General features: G+C 35.6%; 1 protein-coding gene across 8 annotated transcripts in view; it reads left to right on the top strand.

The window, feature by feature from the left end:
• The window catches only part of tay (tay bridge kinase), a 47,116-nt gene that overhangs the window by 471 nt on the left and 24,250 nt on the right, over positions 1–22,395 (top strand). For 5 of the 8 annotated variants that reach the window (XM_076122289.1, XM_076122290.1, XM_076122292.1 and 2 more), the window contains exons 2-5: positions 12,002–12,124; positions 18,776–18,895; positions 19,441–19,476; positions 20,497–20,523. In XM_076122289.1, coding sequence (XP_075978404.1) covers positions 12,002–12,124; positions 18,776–18,895; positions 19,441–19,476; positions 20,497–20,523 — 306 coding nt within the window. The remainder of the gene's footprint in view (positions 1–12,001; positions 12,125–18,775; positions 18,896–19,440; positions 19,477–20,496; positions 20,524–22,395) is intronic. The other 3 variants (XM_076122294.1, XM_076122291.1, XM_076122295.1) reach the window with 3 other exon arrangements.

Below are 22,395 nucleotides of genomic sequence, written 5' to 3'. Positions count from 1 at the left end.
AACAAAGACCCAAAATCTCAATTTGTAAACTGCATTGAACAATATGAAAGTAACAAGAAAATATACCTCCAATATAATTGTCTTGTGTATATGCTACATACCTGCTAATTATATAGCACACAAAAGTCACTAAAGATTGTTTACATTTGCATAATAACCTACAACCTTGCAAGTTATTACTTTTATGTCTATGTCAAAAATTGGATAATTATCTAGTAAAGTGATGACGACATCTATTGTCGTCATACATTGTTGCTATCAACAAATTTCGTAGATTTAAGCATAATTCATAATCTCACAATGGTTTGCCAGGATACTTAGATTCTTTCTAAATATCCCCATTATTATAAAAACGGCGCTTCGTAATCGCTTTGGACGTCGCCTCGGAAGTGCATTGACCCAACGAATGAACCCTGCGTGTAAAAAGTAGATAGTGAAATTTAGTTGTTATTTACGTAAATGAAAGTAGGACTTTTTGGTTCGCTCATGAAAAACCTGTATTTATTAAATGTAATACTAGCTATACATGTAGATAGTGCTTATGTATTATGTAGTGAGCAGCTGACTGTCGACGGGCGCGCCTGTCGGAGCGCTGAGCGCCGTTCTCGGCAAGCGAGGTGCAGTCGCGGTCTCCCACAAAGTGTAAATTTGGTCTAAGTGGCTTTCGCTCGTTTGTGCTCATTTATCGCGCCGTCCTCGAATGGCAATATATGTTGTGTACGTTGAAGTCTCGTATGTGCACAATAAAACTACATTCCCCGCTATCGTTTTAAATTATGGCGACAGGCTTGCCGTTTGTGGCTCGTTGGAGCGGCGCGCGCGTATATTATAGGCCCGAACAGGTTCCTTTGCTCCTATTTAATTCACCACATGTGGTGTGCAATGCTTATGCAATTTTTGCTTACAATTGTCCGTAGGTTAATGTGTATACTAAACAACGTCTTAAAACACCCTCAAATCTTATCAGTCTGTAAATGTTTTTACAAGCAGTTCTTTTTACTGGGTTCTTTACTGACTTACCTATAAATATTGTAAATTAAGCTATTATCTATTTAAGTACTACCTGTAAAATAATAACATTAAACAGCTTTCTAATAGAAAGACCTACACTTACGTCAAAACATATTTTGTAGTGGCTAAACGTAACTTGTTATGAAAGATATTAAAATTACCTAAATCGTGCTTAGAGGGACCAAAACTTATTGTAAATGCTCGCTAGTTCGCAAGATACAACGTAAAGACGAAGATATTGTGGAAATTTTACCACTATAATTTTTGACGGTGTAACATAACAATTTAACGTAAGATGCATACCTATCATGTCAGAAGACTGCCATGATTCTCAACAGTCCATCACTTTTAATGCTACCTGTCATAAAAAGAACAGAAATTAGATAGGTATTATGTATTGTTACCTCTTTTTAATTAATTTCGCTTAATTAATTACTATTTATTTATATAGGTAGGTACGTAATATTATTATTCACTTATAAATTACAAATAACGCAAAGTTTGCAAACTAGATTTAATCTCTCCCATTTATTACTCCGAAGTCCGAACTAATCTAAACTAATACTAGAACTAGGTACCAGGAGAGGTTAATAAATTACCGTTTAACATAGAACAAGGCAACTAAATAAAGTACGTACTAACTCAGTAATTAGAATGAACTATTTAAATCTTTACGGACCTTGCCTACTTATAAAGGACTTACGCGGCCCTCGACTAAATGGTTTTATGGTGGATAAAAGTACAGTTACCGGAATAAAAAACACAGTCGGGCGTGACCACGATTGACGCCTGGTGAGCCACGAACGGCTTCTTGAAAATCAACAATTACCTTGGCGCTAAATTATTGTTTTCCCACGACATTATACCATTTGTATTATCTGTTTTATCTCAATCATTAATTATTAATTGAATCAACTTATCATGGATGTAACGTTTTCGTCATTCAATGAATTCAGGTAATTAAAATACCTACCTGATGATAAAGTTTTCTAATTAGATACGTAATATATTTGTTAACCGCCATATGTATCTTTAAACCTATCGACAAAAAAGGATAGCCCTTTATTTAATCTATTAACAAGGCATGTCAGGAGCATATACATAGATCTATATAGGTTTGTACAATTAAAACATAATTCCCACAGACAAATCAAATTGATGCAGGTATCTACGTAAATTGAATAATAAAGATTATACTAAATACTATTCAACAATGCTGATATTGACTAGATAAAAAGAACAATAAATTCCGCCACAGCCGGTTTACTCGAAACATGCAGTACCGTGTACGGTTACTTTTTGTTACCTGTCATTATCCGCTTATACATTCATCATTCTAAAAGTCATTACAATCTAAAAAAACTTCTTAGTCTTAAATAAAATATACGGCGTGTTATTATAATAATAATGTGAATGGGATAATGATAAACACAAATAGTGTTCCAATATGTACTCATGTAAATTAGGTAGTCACACAGATTTATACTATGCGAGGCAATGAAACCAAGTAAATAGTATTTATTTACAGTATTGTAATAAGCCGTTATTAAATAGATCAAATATGTAATAAAACGTATCGCAACATAATTTCAGACTCGGTCTGTTGTGTTTTGTGTTGTGTCTTACTAGATATCCTATTTATAAACAAAACATGATAAAAATATAAAAAAACAACATGAATTTTTAAAAACTAATTTGAAAAGTTTGACAAGGTCCGTCTACCTGATAAGCAATCGAGAAAAATTGGATGGGGCATGAAGAAGTTAGCGAGCGTGAAATATCGTAGACATCGGATTTTGCCGAGGGAGCCTGCTTGGAATTAATTTTCCTCCGCCTTTTTGTACCTCTCCGAAATAGTAACCCAACTTTTGTTATTTTAGGCTCATATGTTTTACTAACAGGTGATGGTCGTGTATAAAACTTTTTTTGAAATTCAAGGATTTTAGGCACATTCACTTGTGACCCTTACTAATATCATAAATGTAATAGTTTGTCTGTGTGTATTTCAAACACGACAAAAACAGTTGATATAATTTTTCGCGCAGGATTTGATAGTATTTAAGTTAATAATAAAATATTATTTTCTTTTAGACAGCCGTACGTAATTAAAAACGAAATACATTTTAAAAACACATAACAGCAAAATCACGTGTAATATGCAAAATGCTTTTACAGCGCGCTCACGACTATATTACCAAGGTTTACTTATATTTGTAAGCTGTAACCACTAAGTAATAAACGATATAATTGCTATTCCGCTAGTATTTTCTCACAATTTGAAGGAATAACTAGAAATTGGTTCTATTATTCTTTTTTATTCTTACCTCAAAATATATTCTTAAAACTTGAAAAACTAAATGACAGAGTAGTGTAGTTTAGTTATTGTGTGTAGTGACAACTACAAAAATAAAATTATCATTTCATCGATGTCAAAGTAAATGCATAGGTTATTCGGTGCCTGAAGTTCTTATTTGTCTTAGAAGCATTTCAAATAAAATCGGGTTTACACGAGTAAGTAAAGACGATAAAAAGATAACAACCAATAAGCCAAAGAACTCTCGTTAAATGCGCTTAGATCATGTCTCCACATATTTTTATACAAAATCAATATCGTTCGCCTTAGAAGACAAGCCGCAACGGGCGGGAGTACCGACACTGTCTCGGGCACACCGAACACCCCTTTGACCCATCCCCTTGTAGTATTCCCCTGAGCACAATGTTAGCACGTTGTGACATAAATACTTACCTGAGTAAACTTTAAACTACATCGCTTCGCTTTTATTGCCACTCAATGAAGCCCGTTTCATGTTTTATTTAGGCCAATTTGATCCTTGATTCAAGCTAATTGTGGGTAGTGAACGATGTAAGAGCAGTTACGTAACTTTATCAGTATTGTGAATGTATTTATAGTAAATGTATTTATTGACTAGGCAAACACTGTTAGAGAACTGGTAATATTTATATTGCGAGTTCTACAATAATCTACTTGGAATATGTCTTGTATTGTAACCACAGAGAAGTTTGTACTTGTCCGCCGCCTACACACTTGGACTGAGTTGTAGCCGGCTAGTAAATTGCACAAATTGAACCGAATCGCCGATGACCCGTCGTTGCGGGAATTCTCGACCTTGACCGTTGTTGAGTAGGCAGATAATGTGTTGATTGCAGATGGATACTTGACCTGCAATTGAGATAATTATCAATCATAGGTATGATACTTTTATTTGATAACTTAAAGATATAATTATACTTTAATCTAGCTGAGTACCTAATTTGTCTAAAATCGTTCTCATATTGAGTTCTATCTATAGAAGATTATATTATTTTTTACCGTTTACAATTTTTTTTATAAGTTGTTTGGAAATATTTTTGCCTGTCAATATACTACAAATTTCTTTACTTAATCGTCCTAGACAAAACAATGAAGAGTTCAAAGTACCTAAATAATATACTTAAGTAGTCAGTAAATTAATTACGGTCTCATAATATTATAGTTTTAGGTTACCTAGCTACTTTCAGAGGCATGATATGCCAGCAGCATGATCCCTATGAATACTGATATCTCTGCAAATATCGTAGCAACAAAATAAATAAAAAAATAAACATACATGTCTACCAGCACCAAGAAAATGTTTATACCTAATTTATACCTCACTTCGACCTCTGCCCTAAAGTAAATACAGCGTTTAAAATTAAAAATAAGGATTGCAACATTTCTAACAAATTGACACTTGAATGTCGTCTCATATTTTAAGAAAACGCTGAAAGTAATAAAATGAAGAATTTTTAAGTATTAGAGAGATCAAAGGAAATAAAACGTCGTTCCATCCAGATTTTAATGTTAAACGTATTACCCACTCGAGAGACTCGTTATAAGATGTGCCAAGTGCCCCAAGAGTCAAGAATCGCGATGTCGGTGGAGAGAGCGCGACGTCAGGGGATATTCGGCGGCGGGCGGTTGTGGGGCGGTCGCGACGTATCTCGGCGATCTGCCCGCGATCGACCGTACTGCCTCTCGGCCATCGCGATCTAATAGTCTGAAGAGAGTCGCAAGAGCCAATGTGAATATGTCGCCCTAGCTGCCGCTACTTCTCAGACCACTTCAACGCCTCGAGTACTATTCTCAGGACTAGCTTATCTGATTTATCGTTTTGTATGTGTAACTAACATGCAATACTTAATATGTAATCCGACACGATATAAAATATTGTGACGTAATAATGTTTGAACGCTAGTTTATAAATATAAAGCCTTGTGTAAATTGAGATATAATAGGTATATGACGTTTTATTTTTTACCTCCATTAGTTAAATAGAGTGGTTATAATATCCAGATTTTTACGATTGAAATCTGCTAATTTTGTTTGATTGCAATTAATTGATAAATAATTATTTTATTCGGGACTTCTTACATCATTACAACTGAGAATAGAAAGGCAAGTTGTGCCTTGTATTAGCTGCCTAGTTAGCTTTGAAAGCTTGATTATTATGTTACCAGTTTCACTTTCTCGTAACATTAATTATTATAATTGTTACGTATTTGATACCTTTTGTATGTAAACTAATAAGTAAATAAGTAGTATAATACTAAGTTATTAATAAATACATAATCGTGTTTATCTATAGATAGATACTACTTTGGCTGTATTAGTTTCTATTTGTGGAACTTCATTTTTCATTGGGTTATTTGTTGATTATCTACCGTGAACCGTGTATTAGCGTTCCCAGCGCGACATAATATAAACATTTGTAACATATTATTAGTCCATTATCGCTAAATACACGTCAGCTAGAGTAAATGTTTACTGAGAAGTTGTTAGCTATGCGACGCTGTCGGTCGAGAGCGGTCGTGTCTCGCTCCCACTGATAAAATACGGTGGAACGATTTATATGATTTCATTTCTGACATAACCGTAATGTATACTGTTTATTTAAATTTTCTAGTTCCTACGAGAATCTTTTGTTTTATTTAGCAGTCGTGATGGTTTAGTCTTGCCTTGAGATTTACCGCACTTCGGTCTTTTACAGTGACATTAAGATAGGTACGATGTGCATTGCCGAATTTTTACAGTACACTACAAAACGGTGCTACAAACGATAGGCGTAGGAACAAAAAAACAGAAAATTACGTCATAATTTTTACATCAAACAACAATGTAAGATTTTAATCACACAATAGTGAGTATAAAACATGATTGTTATTAGAGAAAATGTTTCAGATAAGTTCACAATTCACGTTAAAGCTAGTCTTTATTTCCATGGACATGTGAGGGCGCGTGGAGCGAGTTGACAGCCAGGTAATCGCCTCGTGACACGCGACATACATTTACAAACATTTCGATTACATCCCTTCATATTTGTTTCCACGTGCCACTATCCACCCCATTCAATTACACGGCGTGCCTTTGTTTCCCACACAAAATTGCCTTTGAATATTAAAGCATGTATTGCCACTTTCATTTTAAAAATACAATGTACGATTATATTCTATTGTTATCGGCCAAGATTTGTGTAATCAAATTACGTTAAATAATTTACTTATCTTATCTCGACTGGGTCAATGATTACTTCTCTGTAATTACGTAATACACATCTGCTGTAGTCTTACTGTCGGTATAATGTATTATTATTTAACCATCACCTTCAATAGTTATGATTGGACTTACCTGCACAATAGATCTCACCCAATAGAAATAGCTCCTTTGTTAAAGTTTTTGTTAGTTTTTGTACCGTGGCTCCCTGTTAAACAGCAATGTTTTTTTTTTTTACTTTTTCTTTCTCTGAAACCTGCATGATGACGACATCACAGCAGTTATTGTTTTCTAAATACTAGAATATCTCATGGAACATGCTTTTACAAAAATACCAATGCATGGTTTTTGATGAACAGCACAAGATTTATGATATTATTATTCACTGACTTATTTTAACAGTGCATTGGTAAGTAGCTAACAAACTCTCAAAAGTATAAATTAACATCTCATCATCCATACATTACATAAATTTATACGAACTGTGGCACCAGCAATATCAGGAATAATTGAAAATCACTGAGTACAGCTTTAAATGATTATTCGTACTGTGGATTTGCTGTTCCGAAATAATTTTAATTTATACGGCCGCAGCTATTCATTCGCTAGTGGAAATATTGTTACCTGCGGCGACTTAATTATACTATTTTATCATCCGCGTTAGTTCAAATGATAGATGCCCAATTAACTTGTCATTGTGACATCTTAACACTTGTTATTTTATTATAACAAAATAGGCTGCGGTACATATGAAATTAAACGATACTATTTCCGATGTATGTATTTTTTGCCCCCTTACAATTTTGTGATGACCCATGTAGCAGTGGGTGAACGGTTCAAATATCGGGATACCCAGCGTGTTGCTGGAAAACGGCCCACTTGGACTATAAATAAAAAAATATATTACTACAATACCTATTAATGATGTACTTGATTTGTAATTGGCCATAGTTAAACGGAAACGATCCAACCCACACAGACGTAGTTTCGAGATATTTAACTTTTAAGTCCAGATCACTTTAACTTTGGGACTAACTCAGGACTATAACTTCATGGTGGGTTTGAATTTTACTTGGATTGTTTTCGTGATATTAAAATTTTAACTTCAAGGAGTGTTTTGGTATACATAACTCATTTTACCCATAGTGTGGGTTGGATCCTTTCCGTTTAACTATGGCCAATTAATAACCAGGTATATATGTATAATCATACTTGTAACAATTACCATCAAACGTCAGAACTTCTGACTCAGAAGGATTTGATAGATGGGTTTTTCAGTCAGATAAATTGCTATTGGCGCTTTACAATTATCGTCGGGATGTTCTCAAATTTTTAATACTAGCCGGAGTTTGTTACAAGGTTCTTGCAATATGAGTTATGACTAACATTCAATAGTGCACTTCCAGTCCGAACAGTAGTCATATTTAAGTAAGTTAATGGTATAAAAATAAGGATAAGTTTGACAGAAGCAGCAGAGATAATTTTAACGTTTGAAGGTAATCATTTAATCGGGCTATTAAATTGATATTGTTTGAAATAGAAAGCTGACATTCTAATTTATTGATTAGTCGATAGAGATCTCGCGTTCAATCTATAATATTGAACATTCTCACGTTATCAGTAAAATGATTTAAATGATAATTTAGAGCTGTATTAGAAAAGTGGTATAATCGTTTATTATCACGTAGCTTAGTATCTAATCCGCGCCGTGCTAACTCACGCCGGCGGCTTGTCTGATGACTTAATTAATGACCCGCCGTGTCGCTGTTAATTAAACAGCTCAGGCAAATTGAGGCTCATGCCAGAGCCCGCGGCTGCTGCCAGATTAAAAACAAAATGCAATTTGGTGCGCACCACGCGACCCGGACTAAGTGTGATTAAAGCACAAGGTCTTGAGCTCACAAATATGCAAGAAAGGTCAGGTATCTCTTTACCAACCTCATATTTTGTTATATATACATACACAATATGCAGCATACTATTATATAATTTGCTCGGTAGTTTAAAGGATCTAAGTCTAGAATTGTAATAGACGAAAGTAGTACAATGACAACATCGCGATTCGCACTAAGTAATCAGTAAACCACGTATTAATATGGTGAATATGATGATCAATTAATTAAAGGCTTGTTGATGTTATCCTAACTAGTTTGTTTTAACTGTAAAGGTTTGTTTATGTACTATGCTTGTACAAATTATACATCAAAACTCTTGTAGCGGTAAAGCCAGTTAAACGGCGAATAGCATTGCCGACCGCTCGCGCGCCTGTTTAGCGAGGTAATTGAGCATGTAGTGAACATTCCCAGTCTCATCTCAAAATATAATTTTGAATTTACCCAACGGAAAATAATTTCGTACTGTAATAATTTCTACTATGCGGCTGACAGGTTATTTGTGAACACAAATAGGGGTAATTTGATAGTATAATAACTATTTAATGATATTTTCATTTTAGCTGATATAGACCAAATAAAATATTTTTTTATAATTAATGTGAATTATTGTTTTCAGCCTTAACGTTGGTAGCAGTCTAAAAACAGTAATCTAATGGACTACCCTATAGCTAGTCTAACTATAAACTAAAGCAAGTCACTGTTGCTTATTAACTATCAGATACCTAACTTAAATTCAAAATCAATTTATTTTGTTAATCATGAGCCATTATTGTATGTTGTATGTTATCTTTGACATTTGCAGTTACTCAATAACCACTTCAGCGTTGTCTCATTAACTTGTAAATTTATTAACAGATTAAAATCGACCGACTAGTTTTTGTTAAATATTCAGTTTGAGTGGCTAATTAATATACAGTAATATATTCATGATGTGGACGTAACAAATTACTGTAACTACCTATTATGATGTTATTATTTCTTTATAATGGCGGTATCAGTACTGTCATATTAGTGATTAATATGTTGTTGGTGAAGCAATTACAGCAAATGACCGTTGTCGGCGAGCGGTTCGACGAGGTGTGACCGCCGACCGGCGAACTCGCGTAGGTAGACGATTACCTTGCGGCCTACTGAGTTATTGACCGATGCTAATTATTTGACAGCGCCGTGTAAACATTGCTTCTCACGTTTATACGCTATTAACATGTTAATTATAATTATTAAAGCACGACTTTAGTACACTTCGTAACACAAGTAATGCTTACTCAATAAACATCGGTAAGATTTCTTTACTTGAGCTAAGTTTGTGTAATTAAATGAAAACCAAATTATGCGGTATCTAAAAAAACAAATTATGTGATATCTCAAAGAATCTAGAAATGAGCTGCTGTTTCCCACGGGGAGCAACGCCGCCGGCAGAAAAATAGCTCGCCCGATTTCTGTGAATTCGTGATAACTTTTTTTATGAGGCTGAAATGAATTGTATAAAATCTTTTGTGGAAGTCACAAAGTTCTCAAGAGAATTTTGCTTTCGTCGCAATTCTGTAGAGATTTATTCCGTGTAAACTGAAGTTTACTCTCTGTATGTTTTATTATCTTGTGTTGGCAATTTCATTTTACCCCTCATGAGTCTATTTATTTAGGAATGTATTTAGCACTTATCTTTTTCATAGAAACAAAGAAATGAAAGCTAAAACAGTTATGTAAACAAATCAGAATATCTAACAACTAAATTGTAGTTATCACTAACCAACGGTAGGATATTGTAAACGATCCTCAGTTTACTCAAGTACCATTTGCCACTTCCCTGTTGTCGGAAGACAGCAAAACCACCCTTTCTATATCATTGCTATGGTATTTTAACGAAGCAGTCGCCAACGTGCTATTATGTTAAATACGTCGTTAATGTTTACAAATGGTGTGAGTTATCAGCTGTGGGTGTGGAACGTTGTAGTTTATTGTTATTATTTATTCACGTTGGGCGGTCACGGCAACACGTGTCGTGTTCGGTGCCACGAGCCACTTTGCATCAGATGATAGCTGTGCGAGTAGATTGTAGATAACTTATATCGTCTTGTTCCCGTTCCGGAGCGCGACTAAACACTCTCACACCAATTTACCACACACCCTCGAGTTATTTAACCGAGGGTGAAGGGTTACGCGTGTACTATTGTTATTTCGTTTTAAGGGTTTCGCTTTGAATTGGTTGAATACCAGATTTCATGAATAAACACTTTTGATAGTTTTTGCGGATCTTACAAATTCTTTCAAACTTATTACCGACGCAGTTACCCCGGCTTTGTTTTGGTAGCCAGGTCATATTATTATTGTCTGATTTTACTCGATTTAAAAAGGGTCCTATAATATTTGCTACTATAACTCAAACAAACAGAAGCTTAACCTATGCAGAGATTAAAGCGAGCGTTAACTCAACAGGCACGTCAGAATCGATCCCTCACTCTTTATTGTCATCGAATCAAATCCCCGTGTCGCGTCAGCTCACCCCGCCGGACTCGACGGTCGAATATTTCGAGCGCATTGAAAAATATGTCAGTAGGGACCCTCATTGTGTCACCACTGTCAAACATATCTCCCCTACAAATTGTTAAAATACTGCAGCATGTGTTGCGCGAACATTTCATATTCAGATTTGTTTGAATAACAATAGGGTTGTTTAAACTAATTTATGTGTACTTACTTCCACAAGATATCAATATTTGTTGTATTCTTCTGTATAAAATGTATAACTGTAATATATGCTTCGTGTATTTTTCCTTGGCGTGTCGCACTCATTGTATTTTAATTTCTTACGGTATTTACGATAAATACAATTTAAAAGGTTAGTAAGATACGTATTACTTATATGTATGGCATACATTATCAGATGAGTTAATCCTACTAATCGTCAGTATGTTGATAATTTACTCGTACTTGCCCATCAGATACTCAAGCTAAGCTAGATTTGAAAATTTACAGAAGAAAATTATTAGTAAAACAAACTATATTTTTTTTTTGAAAAAGTTCTTGGTCTAGGCATACATATTACACCAAGCTGAAATACATACAAGGCTATGTTCCGGTGAGACGGTCTAACTTAAACGAGAGAATCTGCGCTGTTAAGTACGGCCTCCCACATCGTAACTATGTGACTTAAAACTTCCTACTTTGAACAATTGAGCCGTTGGTCTCTGGATATAACTTTAAGGAACACTTGAGATAAAAAGTGAAGTGTAATTACATGTTCAATAGTTTTATAATTTATCCAAAATATATGCCGTAAGTTATTTATTAATGTCAAAATGAAATCATTTAATAGCAATACAACGTTTACCGGGTCAGCTTGTTAAACAACTAAACAAGTCTTTAATCAACAGCCTGTCTCAATACAATGTTGGCTTAGTTAATGCCATCTTGTCATTGTAAATGGTGTTTTAATTACAGTGGGTGAGAGATTCCCACAAAACATGTATAATAATATCAAATATAAAAATATTGAACGTTTTAAAGTAAGTTTAAGTTAATAGATGAATATAAGTTTATGAAATGTTTGCATATTTGTTGACAGGCTGCTGTAAAATGCGCTTCCTCACCTCGCACAAACGCCTTGTCGACAAAGCCTCGCCTGCCTTTGGCGGCGTTGGCAGCCGATTCAGGGCGAAATCACCCGCCCAACAATGTCAACTCTCATGTAAGTAATACCAATATAATAAAAGGTCTCGTTTATCCAGTGCCTGAAAAGTTATACAGACTGTAATATTGTTTGAAACAAAAACCGTCTCAATTTATTACAATTTTCACTAACCAGCTGAATATAACTTTATAAGACAATGGTAAAACAGGTCCTAAGTGTCCATTTAAATTGTTTGCTGTAGTCACCACGCTTAGCATGCGAATAGCTGACCACTATGTTATTTGTTTACGAACGTGTAGCACTGAAACAACCTCGTGTAGTGGAACGACATACATATTTAAATAACTTTTATCATGTTAACGCAGAGCATACAAAAGTCCAACGTAATTGATATTGTGCGAAATGCCAATACTAACAGCGAGTATTGTATGCACGACTATTGTTGATTATAGCGCAAATATGCTCGACTTATATGTTTTGGCCGTACTTATTATAATAGTTTACTGAATTAGTGCAACGAAAATTAATTGGAAATTATTTGAACTTAATTGAATACCAATCTAAATAATCTTCTCAGTGATTCGAATAACAAATCTAAACAAAGACTGGAATTATTGCAATTGAATTCACAAGCAACGCGGCTAAGTTAAATATGTCTGGTGATCTCACATGTTTAAATGCAGCTAATCTAAATCTGTAAGCCATTGAGCGTGCCTCTTCCGGGATCCGCTTTCTCGCCAAACTCATAAAATGTATGCAAACTGCCAATCGACTTGTCAACGCGCCTCGCCTCATCCTCTACATTGCTGCTAGGTAAACAACTGCGAAATATATACTTTGTTTACATGTTTTAATGGTTGCTAAAACCATTTGCACTTAATTACAAAACGTTTGTTAATCGCAGTCAACTTTCCACTTGGTTGTACTTGTTTCTTCTTTCAGTATGTTGTAAATGTTTTAATACACCTAGATTATTTCTAAATTGTTTGGGTCTTTTAGACTTGCTAAAAGAGGTTCCGTTTCATTATGTTCTACGGCGTTTTAAACGTCTGAAGCGGTTGCAGCTCTTTTTACTGCTTATGGTTATTCACAATAGTTATGGATCTTTTTTCTGTGATTAGGACAAGAAAAGCACTTCAATTGATTTGATAAATCAAAACTGCCTTTCCGTTTCCGAAATGAAAAAAAAAACATTGAAAACTCTTTAAAAATAAGAGCGCTAAGTACATTGACATATACAAAGCCCATTGGGCCTAATAACATCTCTCAAAAGTCAACTGGAACAGCTTTTATGCAATGTACAATCGTGAAAGTGATATATGTATTACGTTACCTTTCTAAAGATAATATATCTTGTCTGCTTTATATTCCGTACAGTTTGGTGAAAATCGAATATTTATTTCTTGACTCGAGTGTGTGCTTGAGTTCTAAATAGGTTCACATTTCTGATTCGAAAGGAGCACTCTGAGCGGAATGCGAGCAGTTTACCCTGTTTGCTCCCCCGTGAATTTCGACAGTTCGCCGACGACGCTAGCCAAGATATGTCGCAATCCCATCCAATTTGCCTCCCGCCGTTCGTGCTGTTGCTCGAATAAAGCGGAAAATCTTGCTCCGCAGCGCGCCGCTGACGGAATAAATTATGTCAGCTTCAATATGAAACTGTCGGAAATGCAGGGCGTATGTAAAAAAAGTCATTCTAAAGCTGATTGGTGCTAGTACATGCATAATTTATATAAGTTTACAACAATAAAGATAATGCTTACACACATAACCTTGTACGTAAGGAAGAAGACACTTAACAAAATGACCGAAGTACTGCACAATGGTTCTTTTATTCGGAGTTCACTTGGTTGTAGTTTACAGACTTACATCACGGTTTAAACAATATCTGAAGTGAGTTGAACGGGGAATGAGCACGATCGTTTGGCACGAACTGGGAACTCGCGGCGCTGCGGTGTCGACTAATAGCTCTTCGCAGATTCAATTTGCCGTCGAATAGAATATAGCCTCCCGGTGCGCCGTACGCGATCATTAAGTTACGCTCCGTCTCTGACGACGAACTAGTAAAATTCGCTTCAAACACCTTCCCCTCAAGCTAACTAGCTTCTTACTTTAATTAAATTAATTCACTTCTCAATTAGTGGAGTAATTGTGTTAGTGACCCCCACTTATATTAAATACCCAGTATACATCAAGTAGCATCTTTCATTGATGTTAAATCTGACGATAATATTTAGATATCATAGGTACATAGTTCTGATTCTTTTTGAGATCCATTACCACAAATGAAATTTTATTTATTCTAAAAAACTCTAGGACCGAAGAGACGGAGTATTTTTATAAAAAAACTACTGTAAGAAAAGTTTAATATATTTTTGTGAAAAGTAGATTTCCCCGATTTACATTAAACTCAAACAGTATACCTGTATTTGTACGTTAACATGAAATTGGTTGCGGCGGACATGGATTGCTTTCGACAGAAGAGCGTCCTTATTGTGTTGTCTCCGGGAAAGCTGGCGTATCGCCACGCGACACGATGCCAATGCCAAATGTTTTTTATTCCCCCTTTCTGGACGATATTGCCGTTTGCTTACGTCGACCTCAACTTGCCTTATCTTAAACTACACACCACAGTCCGGATTAAACTGAGTTTATTTGTACAATAAAGGATGTGTGAATGTGAATGAAGCCATATAAATTTGTAAGGATCGTAACAAATTATATCCTCTCGTTGCTCTCGTCACTACCTACTTCCATAAGAAAAATCCGTGATTCTACTTGTGTATGTATTATGTATAGGATTTTATTGTACACGTACCATCTTCTTATTTGTCTTGTCCTTATTCCCACGTTAAGTGGGGTCGGTACAGCATGGCATCTCTCTCAAAAACATTCTGTAAACGGATTTGGCTGATGTTTTTGAAACCGGCCGCCTGGCGTCTACACCATTCTTGGATAAGAATCTCGGATATAGGTGGGACGCTGCAGCTACGGTAGGAGTTGGTTAATGTTACAGTGGCTCGGGTAGATCGGGTTCGCATCACCGAATATCTCTACAATACGCTCTTGCAGATCCGCTGGTTATCCATTCTTGACGACAATAATTTACCTGTGCAATATATCAATAGTACCACTTCCACTTTACTACCAATCAGTAATGAGAAAGCCACAATGTTTTCATTATAACTCCACAAACCAAACATACATTTTGATAACATGCCGAGTATCGAGGTTATCAAATTAAGTCTGCGCTGCTAAAGCAAATCTGTCGAACTCGCGCTTATTCATGAAACTCTTTGCAAATTTAATTGATTCATTGGCAAATGATGTCTTCATTGAATTTTAATTGAAATTCGACAATGGATTTACAATTTATCGTAAACTCCACCAAGCTGAATGCAAAATTCAATAATGTCATGAATGGCCACGTTCGTTAATTTTTCTCCATACCGGTGATTTTGTTAATTTAAAATTATATAACGATATATTGTCGTATTCGTAGTAATTGTGAGAAAAAAATTGTTGGATCCGTAAGTAGAAAGTATGTTCCCAATATTGTATTATAAAGGAATTGAGAATTTACACAGGTAGGTACAGCTCATATAAGTCACAATGTATTCTGGTTATGTTTGCTGAGAAGTCGGCGAGATTTGTTCTGAGAACTTGAGCTCCAGACGAAATAAAATGTCAAACAAGTTTATTTAATGCACGACGACGTGGGTATAGCGTGAAATTATATTGCTAACTTGACATTACAAATAAAATTGTCAATGTCACACCTTGAAATTATTTCTAACTGTAAAAGTGGTCGTTGACTTATTAAAATTATTATTGTCTTCAAAATAATCCTACCAATATAAATAACTATGTTTCCCACGTACAAATATTAGTATGTAACTCCCCGGTCTGTGATTATTTAAAACAATGCAGGTTTATTGTACACGAATTAACATCAGAGTTAGCTATCTTTTCTAAAGCACTAGCGTAGCCAGCTTATGTGCGAGGTAAAGACAGAATATAATCATGTTACATTAAATAATTATTTGCTGTCAATTGTCACCAATCCTGTATTTTTTTTATTTATCTATTTCCCAAAGCTAACAACTACTAAATAATCGCTATGTTTCAATACCTAACGTAAAGTAGGTGTGTATAATATCAAACTGTCGTTAATTATGAATGAAAATTTAATTTGACTTCAGTCAAATGAACAGCTTTGTTATTTATATGGTTACTACATTTGATATAAATGTTTGAATTGCAGTAAAACAATTTGTTTCGGAGCCCACGCTATTCTGAAAATATTAATTCAATCACATATTGCATTCGTTCGGCTTGCCGCAGTATATTAATTCTAGAACGGGCTGTCGCAAAATTCCATTTCGAAATTCCACGGGCTATCGCCGCTTTATGTCGGTATCGAACCTGATTGCTCCGCTGTTGGATGCGCTTAATCCACGTGTATTTGTATAATACCAACCAATATTTAAGCCTCTATGAATTTACCTTTATGATGATGGAATAAACTTATGTTTGATATCATTTCAAAGGATCCTTTGATTCTAACATTAATATTTGCATAAACCTTTTCGATTGAATTCAGAAAATTATTACATTGATTTCTTCTTCACGCAAATTTTCTTAGTTTTTTAAATTTATTTTAATGTTTGACAGTCGTTTTACGAGATATTACTAAACAAATTTTGCCTTTTTGTGAAACTAAGTTACCCTTCTCGGTAAATGAACCTTTAGCTTAATTTATCTCGTAATTTGTAATATTTTTACATTATGTTTTACTTTTGGAAGCATGTTTTGTATGGTCGTTGTCTCCTTCCACTAAGAGGAGTAACGTGCTGCAACATAAATAAATTATGCAATACGTCACTTAACGACACCGCGCCTTTGCCACTGAGGTGGCAACCGCTCGCTTAATAATGCCACTACTAGGGTTTGCACTCTCTCATTACGATATCCATGACATACTTTATTACTGTGACGTTATAAAATAAATTATACAAGCGAAATCAATAAACCAAACTTACCTAGCCGATGGCGGCAGTAATACGATACTACCACGGAGATATTTCATAATGTGAATAATTATTATCTTACATTTATCGTTAAGCTCAGCTTTCGAGAGTAGTTAGTTATGCACTAGTGAAGTGTCTGTCTGTTCATGAAAAATGTAATTGAATGATTTATCTCGTCGGTCACGTTTCGCCGCCATATGGACTTCTCATGAATAAGTAATGTTTGGCTGCGGTCGTTGTTTCAATTAGCGGTTGTGTCGACGGTCGGGCACGACTACTTCCCGCCAGCCACTCGCCTTAGCATCACAGACCATTTACACGCAAATTCAAAATCAGTAAATAAAAGCCCAGATAATTTATCTTCTTTCTAATGCACCTTCATATTCTATGCGGGTATTTGCACAAAAAATACACTTGGGCCATAATTTTATGGAACTTTTGAATGCTTTTTTGTCCCGATGAGATGCAGAAATATCTTAATACTAGAGAAATAACGTCACTACAAATACCCTTAAACGAGCCTTACGGCTATGAGAACAAGTCAACTGTGTTACTGCTATAATTAGGGCGTACGATAATGAGCGAAAGTAATTATGTGGCAACATCCCCCGTTACAACTCCAAAAGACACGACCCATTCAGGGATTAGAGGGATCTGACTCGCCTACGAGCTACGGATTAAATTGATATGTGCGACTCTACTTAACTTGTTTTATATATGTAAAGGGTCGGAAAGCAATCCCTTTTATTAGAAGTGGCGACATAATCTTAGGCGTATGTCTTTTTGTTGTCTATTATGTGAGGAGATCGTATTCAACTTTTATTGTTTTTGTCAAGTTGATAACCTACTTGGGTTTTGTTTAGAGGGGTTGCTGTAATATACGTTATTATAATGGCAATAACGATATGGTAACATGTTCATCTTAAGATTTGCTTAACATAATTATTTGTTCGTCGTAAAAGATAGATTACGAGACGTAAAGATATACGTAACTATTGAACTGCGATTATTATCTACAACACACGTTATAAATAAGTTATTAACTGAGGGCAATAAACTTCGGCCGAAAAAAAATTTGGATCGTCCATTGAACATAAAATACTTTAACGAAATGGGTTAGTGCAAGCATTCAGCATTCATTACAACGAAAGACAAAAAAAATGCTGCGGGAAAACTACTACAACGCAATGTTATTGTGATAATCATTTGGAAGTCTGTTGTAAAAGGGTCGTCGTAGTTATCCGTTTACAGGGAGTTATGTTCGTTTTATTTTCTTTAGCAGTCCTGTACAGCGCTCGTCGCTCAGCATCACAGTCTCTTCCCCCGCTTGAACGAGCGCCTTTCGAACCCTACCGTAAAATAGACGCGAAATGTGATAAATGGAAAACTCTTTTTATTGTCGGGGCCCGGGGCACGTTACGTTATGGGTCGGCTCCACTCATCCCGCCCGCACCCTCGCTTTCCCGGCCCGTCTTATCAAGTTTTCTTATATCCTAGTTACCGCTCAATTTTGTGAGCCTTATATAAAAAGCTTTTCCTCTACTCCCCTCTTTGTGAAAAAATTGCTCTTAAGGTATCTGTACACGAGTCGCTATCACTTAAGTGCGTAAGAAAGCTTATGATTTTCTTGCCCTGTTAAGTATGGGCATATAATTTACCCTGAATTTCTTTTATACAGGGTATTACGCTGCTTCAGGACGCTGGTACGTCGGATGACAGTGGCCGGGCGTCAGAAAGACTTACGGGTAGTTCGGTGGCTCCTCGCGATCCCGATTCTTCCCGCGACCGTCTTAGTGACGTGAGTATCTCTTCTAGCATCGTTTAACCTTGCGTCCACCATTATGAATTTGCAAACCTAGCCGTGTCATTAGCGCATAGTAAACCTCTCTGCAAGAGCCCTACCGTGTCTTTTTTCTGTTTATGAAGAAATTCTTTAAGAAAATGATACGTTCGCGAAACCGATATCCTCTTCGTGCCGATAACCCTGAGGTCACAAATGTTGTTAGTGCTCCATGCTTTATTACAACTACAAAAATCCTTCAGATGCATGTCAAAATTTCACTTAGTGTTGTGATTGTACTGAGTGTTAGATCGTGAAAAAATTTCATCTATTTCGTTGCATACTGTCTCGCCTCTCCTATGACCTGATGATATCTTATGAAAAATTATTAGTAAAATATATAGAATTGGCAATAATTTTTCAATGAAATTATAAATTCTAATCACATGGCTGTTGACAAATAGTTGATAGCTTGGTTGAATCTTAGGAGAGACGAGACAAACTTCACCACCCCTAGTCACTCCAATCCACTCATATGTTCGCTTTCTCTCTCCTGCCTACAGGCCAGTAGCCGCTGTAGTTCCGGAAAAGGCTATATCGTGAGTATTTTCAATGTTGTCAGTTTGCTGTGTAATCGTTTTATACCTATTTGATATTAATTTTTCACCGTGCACGCCTTTTACAGTCTTCTAATAGAGCGCTTGCTGCTTTGTTGTTTAAGATATTAAAACCTAGTTAATTGTGTAGTTTTACGGATTAATTAATTATTACCGCCTATATTAAGCTTTGTATTTTGGTGGGAAAAATCAATAGACTCCATAAAATAATGACTGAAGCTCAATTAATGTAAATTGAAACAATAAACCCCCACTTAGATCCAAATAACATGTAATAGCTATAATTCTCTATTACTGTGTGCAAATTTACCCAGATCACGCAACACACATAGACCCTGTTCGATATTCGGCGCGTATCGCAACTAAATCACAAGATTTGTCGAGGCGGTGCCGTCCCGTACTACATAACATTACCTGCGCCCGTCCTGAATACTTCATGTTCTGTATTTATTTGAAATTGTAATATCTCAGCCTGATCCCTTGTTGTTTCCCCCGGCGTGAACTTACCTCATAAATAACGAGTAACGTATTCGTCGATTTATGTTACGATAATAGCCTTCTTCTCCCTTATGAATTTAACTTTTCCCCAATTGGTTCATAGGCAAACAACATAAATTGTTAGTATGTTTTCAAAAGCTACTAATGATGTTTATTACAGTTTCACGGACACTTAAATTACCGTGAAACCCGTAAAAGTCTGAAATTTTAAGTGATTGTCAATTAAATAATATTTAAAATAAATGCACGCTTTATTTATTAGGTGTCAGTATTGTTTATCTTAGACCAATATTAGAAATATCTAATAAGACGAAGTTAAATAAAATAAAAACGCTGACAATAAGCTTTCTGGCATATTCGGCTTTGGTTCTCTGAGGCGGTTAGCTTTAAGTATTGTATTAGATCTTAGTAATAAGCTATTGAACGTGCATGAATTACATAATATTAAATAATAATTTAACGATAATTCAACATAACTAAAATGCGTGTTTTCTTCTTTTACAGTGTGATAGCGAAGGCGACGATGACAAGGCAAGTACTTCAATATTAATAATTCTTCTCAAAACTTGGCAGTTCATGTTTCTAAAGGATATTTACGAATCGCGTAAATTAATTAAACCAGTCTCCCAACTCCTCGACTCTTTGAAAGTTTGAAAAGTTGAAACAGAGCGTTGGAAATAAATGTCCGTGTAATGTAAGTGGCGAAGTTGCTCGTTCCCGGTTTATTACCCGGCCGGACTTGTGAGTACAGAGTGATTAATCTCGCAGGCGGAACGCCATGTTCTAAGCACCTGTTTACGAAATTGTTTAGTTAAACTGAGGACTTTATGAATTTAACAAGATTCTTATCTGTTCCTGGATTAACTATCGGTATACTGTATTAAAGCATTTGCAGTTACATAATGTATGTACATTTAGTAGCTCTTGCAAGACCAGCGGAAGAGTAATATGAAGTCCGCTTTGTAGTCGGACTGTGCACGCTCTAGGGGCTTAACTAACTCGTCAACAGGTTGTGAAATGCGAGTCAAAAGCAGCCAGAGTTTGAGCGTTGAGCGCTCTCCGACGCGTGTCGACGTGGCAAAGGGCGCTGATTACGCGCCGTCGCTCTGTTCAGTAATTACGAGATTGGCGCAGTCTGCAAGTGCCCGTAATTAAATACATTACACCGCCTTTACTGCGACTAACTACGACCATCTGTGCAACATTTTATACATACAAAATAATTATGTTTTTCTGCCCTTTGAAGAAATAATTGACTGCTCAAATGTGAAAAAAAAAAGATTCATCAATCTGATGTAGTTGCTCCAAAGTTATGTATGTGCATACATTTCAATAATTGATGACACATGCTAAGAGCAAAATATTTTTAGTTATAATCATTAAGGACGTCCTTGAAGCATGATATATACTCCTGTAAAACAAGTTACTAAAGATGTAAATTCATAGCTTAGCTAACAACATTAGCAAAAGCTATTCTTTCAGTATAAACATTTCAATAACTGAAGTTAAAAAGAACCACTTCGAAAGTATAATTTAAAAATATTTCCACACCACACTCCTCGTCTTAAACAGAAAAATAAACTATAAGAACAATCTGTGACGGCAGTCGTGCAAATCCGAAAGCTTTAAAAGACTGATACCATTGTTCGGAAGCGGCCGCAACCCCGGCTCGGCCACGTTCCCCTTAATCTAATTATCTGGCCGCTTCGCTGCCTGCTCCGTCCGAAACACCCCACCCTCAATTTCTCTCAATTTTCTCCGTGGAGGACTAAGTATAAGTGTTTTATTAGGCAATCCATCTCTTGTTGTTAAATAGATTCCCAGATTTTTATTAAGCATCTTGTAAGGTACAAGGTGATATTGAGTTTAAATAAAACGATATTACGTTCACTTGAGCGGTCTAAGGTAGAGTTAAAAATTTCAGAAAAATCCTAGTTTATTTTCAGTTATCACCCTAATGTTCTTATCTTGTGAATTAACCTGATAAACAAGACTAGGGAAAATAATTGACACTTCTAACGTACCGTACGTACCATTTTAAATTCAAAGTAAATGTCTCTTTTCTGATATAGAGCTAGTTCTGCGTGTTATTTTATATTTATATCAAACGGCCTTGTACATAACAATAAACAGTTGTAGCTCTTTCCAATTTTAGAGATTCATTCGTTTATTTTTAGTAAAAATAAACACGCAGAGGACAGATTACTCTAGAACGTCAATTCAACATCAAACAACCTTCCCCTGATGCGGGACGTAATCGAATATGATGTTGAACTGTATAATAATGGCAGTAAATGGATATCTGAAGGAGGAAATCAGTCTCGACTCTGTGTTGTGCCGTAGTCGATTAATTAAATTATACCGTGAAGTTGACAGCGAGGTTGAGCACTAGGGATGAAAATG

The sequence above is a fragment of the Anticarsia gemmatalis genome, chromosome 13 (genome assembly GCF_050436995.1).
Source record: "Anticarsia gemmatalis isolate Benzon Research Colony breed Stoneville strain chromosome 13, ilAntGemm2 primary, whole genome shotgun sequence".
NCBI classification, from domain to species: domain Eukaryota; kingdom Metazoa; phylum Arthropoda; class Insecta; order Lepidoptera; family Erebidae; genus Anticarsia; species Anticarsia gemmatalis.
This window is presented reverse-complemented; position numbering and strand designations above follow the sequence as displayed.